This window comes from Lutra lutra, chromosome 5 (assembly GCF_902655055.1).
Source record: "Lutra lutra chromosome 5, mLutLut1.2, whole genome shotgun sequence".
NCBI lineage: Eukaryota > Metazoa > Chordata > Mammalia > Carnivora > Mustelidae > Lutra > Lutra lutra.
In genome coordinates this window covers 51,630,129-51,641,005 of record NC_062282.1, presented here as the reverse complement: position 1 = coordinate 51,641,005, position 10,877 = coordinate 51,630,129, and the positions used below count along the sequence as shown (strand labels likewise).

Sequence of the window (10,877 nt, the reverse complement as noted above, 5' to 3'; positions counted from 1 at the left end):
CGTGATACTTAGTAAAATGTATACAAATAGCAGCAATCCCCACAGAATAAAAATTACCTATATTAATGGAGAAGCTTCTGTCTAAAGTTCTCAAAGCCAAAACCAACATTAGTCACTTTTAAGATTTTACTTATTTGAGAGAGAGTCCACACCTGGGAGAACAAGGGGAGAGGAATAGAGGGGGAGGGAGAAGGACAAGTAGACTCTGTGCTGAGTGTGGAACCTGACGTGGGGTTAGATCCCAAACACCCTGGATCATGACCCGAGCCCAAATCCAAAGTGGAAATCAAGTCGGACAGACTGAGCCACCCAGACACCCCAAACACTTTGTATTTGGATTAATAGCAGATGAAGAGAGATCACCAAGGACAGTTAACTAGCTGGTAAAGGACTAACTAGCGGCCAGGCTCTCAGTCCTTTGTTCCTTCTACCACAAGAGACCCCTTTCCAAAGCTTCTAAATTTATCCCAGAGTATGAAAACCACTCACAATCACACTTTGTTTTCACAGGGCCCTTCTATATCTGAGGATGGCAGATCTAATACTCTTCCTTAAAACCAAGTGTCCTAATAGTCTTATTTTCTCTTTTAGGAATCCAATTACGGAAGTTCAGACTGATTCGGTTATATTTTGAAGAAAAAATTTTTTAAGATCAAGATCAGTGTATGTGTTCCTAGTATTTCATGCCTATCTTGCCACTTCCTTGTTTGCTTCTGAACAATGGAGGCAATAAAGTACACATTGAGGGGTTTAGGTTTCAGGGATAAGTGGCAGCTTCTACAATAAACCATTAAGGGGTACCTGAGTAGCTAAGTCGGTTAAGCGTCCAACTCTTGATTTCAGGTCGGAGTCATGAGATCAGGCTGCATCGGGCTCAGCGCTAGGCATGGAACATGCTTAAGATTCTCTCTTTCCCTCTCCTTCTGCCCTTCCCCACTCACACTCTCTCTTGCACACACACACACTCTCTCTCTCTCTCTCTCTCTCTCAAAATAAAATAAATCATTAAAATAAACCAAAGGGTTTTAAGTTTTTCTTTTTTTTTTTTAAGATTTTATTTATTTATTTAACAGAGAGAGAGAGATCACAAGTAGGCAGAGAAGCAGGCAGAGACAGAGGGGGAGAAAGGAGGCTCCCTGTTGAACAGAGAGCCCGATGTGGGGCTTGATCCCAGGATCCTGAGATCATGACCTGAGCTGAAGGCAGAGAGTTAACTCACTGAGCCACACAGGCGCCCCTAAGTTTTTCAGTAAGATAAACGATTGTCAGATTACAGACCCTAGTCTGTTAAACACTTCTGCTAGCTTTCAGTTTCCAGCAAATTCCATAGAATACCAATTGCGATAACGATGGAAAAGGGTTCAGATTCTGACTACAGATGCTACAGACCTTACAGGAGAGAAGCTTTCTACATAGGCTGGTATTAAGTAAGGATCAATTCAGTCGGACTCCATGGCCCAGGCAAGTAAAGGGAGTGAAGGGAGCTGGAGCGAAAAGAGACAGTAGGACACTTCAGTTGTCCCTTCGGGCTATTTCATTTAGGGTCTATAGCACAGAAAGCCCACCTAAAAGGCAGCGAGCATTCCACTGCCAATCCAAGTATTTGAAACAAGGGCCAACTATTGCCAGATCTCCTTTACCAAGAGAAGCTCCAAAACCAAAGGTATGGGATACATTGGAATTTTAAATGGTGGCCACAATTTTTTTTTTTAATATCCTCCATCCCAGCCCTTCAAAAAAGAAAATCCATGAGCAACCATTTATAATCTCTGATATTTTGATCCCAATCTCCAACTTGGGAGTCAAAGTGATAGCTCTTCATGTCTCTGGCATATCAATGAGTTTCTGCACTTCACAGTTCTCATCTGAAAAATAGGGTCATAAACTTGAAACACAATAATGCTTATTAAATACTTAAAAGAGGTCCCAAAACAGTGTAAGCAACTAAACAGAGTTTCCTATAGGTGAAGAGTGGTTATTACTAACCGTAAATTATCTGTTGCGCTCTTGAAAGAACCTAATTGAAGATCCCAGGGTGGAAGAGTTCTCAGAAGATTTAGAGCCTTTCAAATTCTGATTACCAAATAGTGAGTATTAAAGTCATTAGAAACCAAATAGAACCAGCAATAAAGAATGCTTAGCAATAGATATTTAATGAGCTAGAAGTGGCTCTTCTAATTAAGAGATCTAATAACTGTCACTAGTTAATGGCCACAGAAAGGCAGTAAAGTACACATTGAGGGTATATGTTTCGGGGAGAACAGTGGTAGTGTCTAAAATAAGCTGTTAAAACAAACCGAAGGGTTTTAAGGTAAGTTTTCAAATGAGATATACTTCTGTTGTCAGATTATAGTTCCTTGTCAAACACTTCCAATAATTTTCATACCGTTTTAAGCAAATTCCAAAGAATACCAACTGCGAGATTAGGAAGAGTCTGTTAAAGAGTTGCTTTATTAATACAAAACATACAAACTATTAAATGCTAAGTAATTTAAATATCTAAGTCATAGCAAACAGGTGGTAATTCAACATCCAGGGTCGACAGAACGCTTGGAGACTGCAACAGATCTAGAAAACAGGAATTTCTTATTCAATATCTGCAAATGCTTCAGTCCATCTCAACAGACATTGGTTGTCAATTTTACTCACAAATTCTTATTTTCCCCTTTGTCTAATGAATCTCTAGCCCCACCCCAGCTAGACACAGAAACACACACACACACACACACAAACAATTCTTGAAATGTGGCTAAAACCCCAGAATTAAACTTCATTAGGAAATAAATCTTAGACATACCTTAAACTCCATTGCTCTGAGAGACCCAAGCAAGAGCCAACAATATCACTATGGCAATTTATAAAATAGTATACGCTATCCCATCAGAACAAATAGAAAAAATACAGAGGCCTCCCACCTTTGTACTAAGATTTTGCCGTTCTGTGCTATTGTGCTCAGGTGTCTTGATCCTAGATTAGCTTTGGATAGAACTTGGAATTCTCATTCCAAACAAGTTTATTACACTTCAAGTTATAAGCTATGAAGCTGTATCCTAAATTTACTCTTATTTTCTGCATCTAAACTGTCCAGATTCCAGAAGGACTTAATTTGACCTGGGCATTTGGGACTGAAAACAATAACAACTGAAAGCAGTTTTCATTATTCTGAAACTTTATCTCTGAAGTTTGAAACAGAAATTACTTATAGGCTAATCTTCTACACAATTCTGCCCCCACAGTAATGGAAGCATTATGACACAAATAATCCGCAGCCCTTCTAGAAGGGCACTTGTTCACTTACTAGACTCCCATGGTGGAGAGGGTATCTTCAGAGGTGAAGGGGGGCCCAGGTGTAACAGCTTTTCAAGCTCTCTCTCCTCATCAAGGATCATGAGAGGCACTCCATTCAAGGGGAGGTGTGCAATCTGGTGTTCTTCAGGCAGGTCGAAACTCTCAAAATCTGCCACAAAGACAAAGCACTTTATCAAGGCAGTGGTTCTCAGAGTGGTCAGGGGCCCCTTGGGGGTCTGAGACACTTTCAGTGGAACAATGAGGTCAAACTCTGTGCTTAATAACATTAACACCTTCTTCTGCTGTGTTGACATTTGCAGCGATGGTACAAAAGCAAAGATGGATGGAACTGCTGTGCCTTGGCACAAATCAAGGCAGTGGGAATAAACTATATTTTATAGTCACTACTCCTCAATATCATTCACTTGTAGTAAAAAATTGCCAGCTTCACATCTCACTTTACCATCTGCAGTAAGAAGTATTAATTTTATTAGCTCTCAACCCTGAAGAACAGTTGTCTTTTTAGTATTCTGTATGATGAAATAAGTATGCCATAAAGCACCTCTGCTGCATACCAAAGTACCAGGTAAGCTCAAAGAAAACAAGAGTTGCATGATTATTCAGTTTGCAAGCTAAACTAGAGGCCTTTTTCCTGGAACACTATTTAGTTGAAATAACAATGGAAAGACAAACTGGTTACTCAGACTTGGGTATTTGTAGCACATTTTCTGAGAGGAATGAAAGAAGTTCTATCACTTCAAGAAACACGATATTCGTTGCCAATGATCACAAATCCAAGAAAAAAAATAAAACAAGAATTCTGGAAAACTTATCCGCAGTCATTAGCTTGCCAACTTCCTAATACACTTTTCTGATGAGATCCATGGTGGCATTAATGAATGTGTGTTTGATACTGCATAATGACACACTTCAACATTTGGATGAGCTACAGTTCCCAGTGAATCATTATTTCTAAATGATCAATGTGTGATAAATGCAAAAATAAAAGATACATTCAAAGTGCAGAACAGCCCAATGTATTTTAGCACTTATTGTCAGAGTACAAAATGTTCACTGATAAGGTTTCAGATTACACATTGCAACGCTACATTTGGAAACTGCCACTTGTTGGGTTTTAGTCTGGTAGGAAAGAAAACTCTCCACACTTATTTGAAAAGACTATTGAAATGCTCTCCCCCCCCCCCCTTTTTTTTTTAAGATTTTACTTATTTGACAGAGAAAGATTACAAGTAGGCAGAGAGGCAGGCAGAGAGAGAGGGAGGAGGAAGCAGGCTCCCCGCTGAGCAGAGAGCCCTATGAGGGCCTCCAACTCAGGACCCTGAGATCACAACCTGAGTTGGAAGGCAGAGGCTTAACCCACTGAGCCACCCAGGTGCCCCTGCTCTTCCCTTTCTTAACTGTGTATCTGTATGAGGCCAGATTTTTTTCATGTACTTCAACCAAAACAAGAGATACAATAGATTGAACGCAGAATCAGAGGACAACCCAGTGCTTTATGCTAAACCAAATTAAGCAAGTTTTCAAAAATATAAAACTACACAATTCTTCTGTTTTAAAAAAGTTATTTTTAGGTCTTAGAAAAAAGTTACTTACATTAATGTAATGTGTTGTTTTTTTTAAGGAATTCATTTTTTTATTTAAATATCCTGCATTAGGCATCAAAATTGATAAATGACACACAAAGGTTCTCTGGAGTCTTCATTAGCTTTTAAGAGTTGTGAAAATCCCACAACAAAAATATGAACTATTGGGTTAAATCACACTCCTTCTTATAATCCAAGTGCCTTACTTCTTAGGATTAAAGTAGATTTTTGGGGGGCACCTGCCTCAGTTCGAGCCCGATACTGGGCTGAGAGATTACTTCAAAAAAAATTTTTAATTAAAAAAAGAATACAGCATATTTTTCTTGACAGTAACAGAAATAGAATTTAAATATTTTTTCCTCTTTTTGAGGGGTTTAGCATTTCCTCAAAAGAACAAAGACGGAAGGAGAACCATAGTTTTCTGAAGTGTGAAAGTTCTTTAAAGCCTAAATACTAGGAATTAGCCTGCTCTTTTAAAGACTGACTAAAACCCAGAAGTTAAGAAGGAATTGAGTGATATGGAACTATTTAATTTAAAACCAGTTAATTATATGGGGTACTCAAGCAGCTCAGTTGGTGAAGCCTCTGCCTTTGACTCAGGTCAGGATCCCAGAGTCCCAGAATCAAGCCCCACTTCGGGGTCCCTGCTCAGCAGAGAGTCCGGTTCTCCCTCTTCTTCTGCCCCCTCCCCCTGCTTGTGCTCGGTGTCTCACAAATAAATAAAATCTTTAAAAAAAACAAAAAACACTGAATTATAAAGGAAACCATAAACAGACAAAAGACTCCAGAGAGAAAAAGTCTGCAACATATTAGGGTTAATTTCCTTTATCCACAAAAGCTGTTACAGAAAAGGAAAAAGGAAAGGAAGACCTATTATCAAAGGAAAACAAAGATACCAACAGGAAATTAAAAAACAAACTATAGGAGGTCAATAATCAAGTATGCTCACCACACATACATGCTCCCCAATTTAAAACAATAAGATATCCATTGCCCTTTTGATAAGAGGTTTAAAACATCTGCTGTTAGAGATTAGAGAAGCAGGCATCCTCAGCCACTGCACATGAATTCAGTAATTTATGCTATTTTGGAGGACAACTTGGCCGTATCTCTTTCCTCAAACAGCATATGGAAGTCCTCCTTCCTGATCAAGATGCATAAATCTACCTCATTTTCCTTAATGGCTGAATGGTAATCATTAGCATGGAAGCACTCCATTTTATCAAATCTTAATCACATACCTTCTGAGACTCAGCTATCCTGACAAACTCACAACAATACAATTTCAAGAAAACTGCAGAATTGTATTATATAAAATGCATTATATAAAGCCAGAGACAACCTGGATGTACAGAATGACTAAATGCCCTTTGGATGAAAGGGCAAAAATGCCAGCTCAGAAACCTAGAAGGCGCTGGAGGACCTGCCCACAGTCTCACCTCTGTCGTCCTTCCCTCTGCCTCTGTCTCAGAACCACTCCAGTCCTTTGCTCCACCTCAGGATCTCTGCACACACATTGGTGTGGTGCTCTTGCCTGGCCCCTCCCTGCTTCACCTAGCTCTCCCCTATTACCCTTTAAAAGGCCACATCATGGCACTTCCTGAGAGAAAGCCTCCCTGCTCTTCCAGGTGAGGTTCAGTTCCCCCTAATGGGCTGGTTTCTCCTTCTCACTTATAGTGAGAGAATTTGTTCATGTTTGACTTTCCCTCCAAATTATGGGCTCCACCAGCGTGGGCCTGTCTTGTTAAACACTGCATCCAAAGCCTGGATACAGTAGCCTCTCCTCCGGTGGGAGTAAATTAAAGCTTGAAAAGGTGCTTCTATAACAGGAAATACTTCGGATACATTAGCAGGCTGACAGAGTAAAAATGCACACGCTATCATGGACTATGTGGATTTTTCTCAGACACTGTTCAACTTAACATAAAACTCACTTTCTAAAAGCCTTGCCAAAAAAAAGTCCCATTTAGACTTGTTCAATGTTAGTGAACACATCTTCTTTATGTTTTTGAGGTCAGGAACAATGTTCTCCACATCTTTGTACCAATTCCCCTTCTGACCTAAGATGTTCCTTACAAATAAATCTGCCAACAAGTACGTTTGTGGAAAGAAACCCAGATTTAGAGAGTCTTATTACAGTTTTGGGTCACAGTTCACATTCATATCCATATCAGATTAGAGCTGAATCGGATTCTAAGAGAAACTCAAAACTAAAGCATTTTTATAATACCAAAAGAATACTACCTAAAGGATTGAAGGGAAAGAATTTTTCTATTTCTGGGTAGGTGTCATCAGAGGCAGGAACAGAGCTTTTTGCTTTGACAGCCTTCTCGGTCACCTAAAACCATCCAAGAAAATATGAATTAGTGAAAGGCAAGCCTTGTCAACTGATTAGGACAAAAGATCTTTAGTCTTCTTCAAGACATGTGACTGCTTCACCAATTTTTCAATCTCATGCGGACTTCTAAAAAAACCATAATCCTTAGTTCTCATAATTACATACCAATACAATTCTGCCAGCAATTCTAGTGGCATAGCTCAAGAGTTAAGTCTGAAATTTAGGTACCCACACCTCTCAGCATAAGTCACCAAGAAGGCAGAGTTAATTCAGAGCTAATCAACTCAGTCACTCAACCTGTCCGAGAAAACAGCATGACTCACACAGAAGCTAATCCTAGAAGTCATTTTTGGGTTTTGGAAGTGTGATTTCCATCTATGTTTCCCCATCAGTGCTCCCTTAATTATTTGCTTGGTTAATATTAAGTTGAAATACACACACTCAGTAAGATTCAGCAAAAGACAGTTAAGCAGTTTAGAAGCCTGGATAATTCCCTAATCTAAAATTGGCAGATAGGCAGTGTACTATAGTAGGCCAAAGCAGAAGCCTGCACATTCCTGATCCAACCTTATGTCATATGTGCATACCTACAGAAATCCTTAAAGCAGGGTTTCCCACACTTCAGTTCTGTGTCACATTCTCATTATTGTTGCCATAGCCTTCCAACACTTGAACTTAACGTTTCTCTTAACTTAGTTTTTTAAAAAGATATCTTGTTCTAAACCACACCTCAAGTCTTATTTTAATATAAAGTACTAGGGGTCTTTTTTCCTAATACATAATAAAACCATTTATTTTAGCAAATGAAGCGTAAATCTATGTGCTGAGTCATCTTTCACAGCAAAGTCTCCTCAGTCTGGGATGTTAGCTTGTGCACACACACTAAGGACAACTAGCTAGCAGAGTACCTGGTACTTCCTCCAGGAGGCCTTTGGGAGGAGGATGGTAACTCCTAAGCTATTATATTAGCTCCATGACCTCCCGCAAAGAACCTTCCCTCTCAGTCCTTTCTGTGACCATACATAGATACTATCAATCAATCTTCTCCATACTAGTTAAGAACAGGTGAGGCATAAATATTCACCAGCTGCTTCTGAGACTTCTGATCTTGCGGCACAGAGGAAGACCACAAAGAGAGTAAACTTCCCATGCTTCCTTCCTGTTAATCTATATTGGGTAGCCTACATTTCCTTGCATTCACAAGAGGGAAAGCAAGGTAGGATGCCTATAGTCACTTGAAGAGTTAAAAGCACTAAAGTCTTTCAATAGTGACTTTGTAGCCAACACTTACCTTTTTGGCAGAGAAGGTTGGCTGCTTCTGTTTGAGAGGTCCACTAGTCTTTACTGAATTTTCTGTGGCTCTGTTGACAGTTCCCAAAGCCTTTCTGGCAACTCTAGGTACGGCTGCTTGAGCATCAAACATTTTGCCTACCCGTGGTGTTGAAACCTGAGATCTCCCATCTAAAGCTTTGACTGCTGAGGAAAAAGGCTTACCATAAGATTATTCAGGCAATAAACACGGGTGCAGCTTGAAGGCTGACTGTATAAAATCAACCTGGCCTCATTCTCATCCCCAAACTCAACCTCCACTTTTGTCGGTGGCATGGCCATAGGCCTAACAGTACTTCGGTTCTGTACCCCCTTAATTATCTGAGATGCTGAACATGAAAGAGAGACCCAGGAGCACGTTGCAATAGTGGTATTCGGTAATACCTAACTCAAGCTGTCAAGTACACAGAATGCTCCCCCAGCTCCGGGACACGCCCACAATTGATTGACAATACCGGACTCGGGTTGCAGTCCGTTTACTTACGAGGCCTCGACCCCAGCTTCAGCCCGTCCTTGGGAGCCACACGGGTGCCTGGTTCTCCATTTTCCTTATCAACAAAGATCAGGGTAGCCATTCTGGACCAGCTGCGAGTGTGAAACATACATTAGACCCCGGGGGTTATGGAAGAAGACAGAAGCGAAGGTGTAGCACTGACCAAACTTTCTACCCTGAGCACGTCCACGCAAAAACTAGAGCTAAGGAGCGAGCTTAGCCTGTTCTTGAGCCAACAGGCATTTAATCCAGCTCTTAACTCTTGAAACCTGCGCCGGAGGCTCTAAGTTCCAGAAGACTCGGCGGTTTGGGGCTGGCACAGGTCCTGGTACTCATCAGATGGAGGACTGCCCACGCAGAACGAGGCCGTGGCTCAGCCCGGCTCGGCGACGCAGACGACCCCGGGAAGCCCCAGACCCCGACCTCCAGGCCCTCCGGCTTCCAGCCCCCAGCCCACCTTCCTCCTCGCGGGACCCGCGCGCCCAGCCACTCACTAACCCACGGTCCACCCACGTCGGGACCAACAGCCAAACTCATCCGAGACTCGGCCTCCAGAGAGTTCCCCGTACTCCGAGTTTAAACCACAACTCACGCTCCTATTGGTTCATCTTCCCAGGAGGCGGGACCGTGGGTGGGGCGGAGGCTCCCAGGAAGAACCAATGGGAAGAACCCATGGGGGGCGGAAACCCAGGCTCCCGTGGACCTCCGGGAAAGCTTTCCCCGGAAGTTTGTAGTTTGCTTGCTGGGAAGAAAAAGACCGAACCTGCTGACACCTTTGCCTCTAGGTCATTTAATGGGACTTATTTTAAACCTCTGTATCTTAACAATACATTCATCACAGCTGCCTGGAAGGGCCCGGTGGCGGAGTGCACAAAGGCGAGGAAAAGATCTGGGGAATAATAAAATTATAGATAAGGAATTCCAATTTCCAAGATAGGGGGAGAAATAATGCTTGAAAAAGTTAATGACCTTTTTCTATTTCTGTAGTAAATGGTAATAGATTAAACAAATACAAGGTAAAGGAATAAAATCAAAAGACCAAAACTGATCTGTATCATCCCATCCCTACTCCCCACAGGTCACTAGATACATTCTAACTTGTAGGGAAGTTGAGAGAGAGCAGTTGAGCCTACATTATTTCACAAAAGATTTAGCACCACACCTGGCATAGACGCATTTCTCAATATATGTTAGTTTATTTGCCTTTCTTCCCTGGTATTTCAGAACCAAAATTGGTTGAATGATTAATTCATTCAATACATATTTATTGACTATCGTTTAAATGCTAGACACTGGGCTAGGCATCAAGAAGAAAAGATCCTAACTCAAGAGGGCAAAAAGGACAAAAAAAACATGCACACCTTTATTGCCCCTTCCCTGTCCTTTTCCTTTTATTCCCACTCCTCTCCTTGCTTTCTCTCTGTATCTCCCTCTAAATATTTCAACTATATTGCATCATCAGCACATGAAAGTGTTCACTTTGAAACCATATCTGTACAGCACCTATAGCTCCGAAGTGGGGAGTCTCTATATCCTAAGGTCTTTGGGTCAAGATTTGTATCTCCCCCAGTTAAGACTTCCCTTTACAACAGTAAGTAGTGCGTCTCCCAAGGTCATACAGAAACTGAAAAATGCTTTAACCACCTCCTCTTTGAGTGATTGTTGTTTTGTCACCAATGATGCCCCAGACCCACTTTACTACTCTCTACTATTACTAGATTACCCAATTAGTAACCACCCTCCACTTATCACAACACCTAGATGCTAATTAATCCCAGTTTATTCTAATCCTGATTTACAAACAGCAACCCATCTAAAACTCACC

The 10,877-nt window shown here is 41.2% G+C and overlaps 1 protein-coding gene across 10 annotated transcripts; it reads right to left on the bottom strand.

The window, feature by feature from the left end:
- Nucleotides 1-2,432: 2,432 nt before the first annotated feature.
- Nucleotides 2,433-9,654, bottom strand: PTTG1 (PTTG1 regulator of sister chromatid separation, securin). 10 transcript variants are annotated; one of them, XM_047731408.1, is made up of 6 exons: nucleotides 9,551-9,654; nucleotides 9,044-9,144; nucleotides 8,522-8,706; nucleotides 7,137-7,230; nucleotides 3,299-3,457; nucleotides 2,433-2,568 (listed from the first exon to the last, which is right to left on the bottom strand). In XM_047731408.1, exons 2-6 carry the CDS (start codon nucleotides 9,132-9,134, stop codon nucleotides 2,492-2,494), a joined length of 606 nt encoding a protein of 201 aa, XP_047587364.1. In that variant the 5' UTR covers nucleotides 9,135-9,144; nucleotides 9,551-9,654; the 3' UTR covers nucleotides 2,433-2,491. The 10 variants fall into 10 exon arrangements, with proteins under 10 accessions (XP_047587364.1, XP_047587368.1, XP_047587369.1 ...); XM_047731412.1 differs by having other exon boundaries at nucleotides 8,522-8,703; nucleotides 9,551-9,650; XM_047731413.1 differs by having other exon boundaries at nucleotides 8,522-8,703; nucleotides 9,547-9,637.
- Between the last annotated feature and the right edge of the window lie 1,223 nt (nucleotides 9,655-10,877).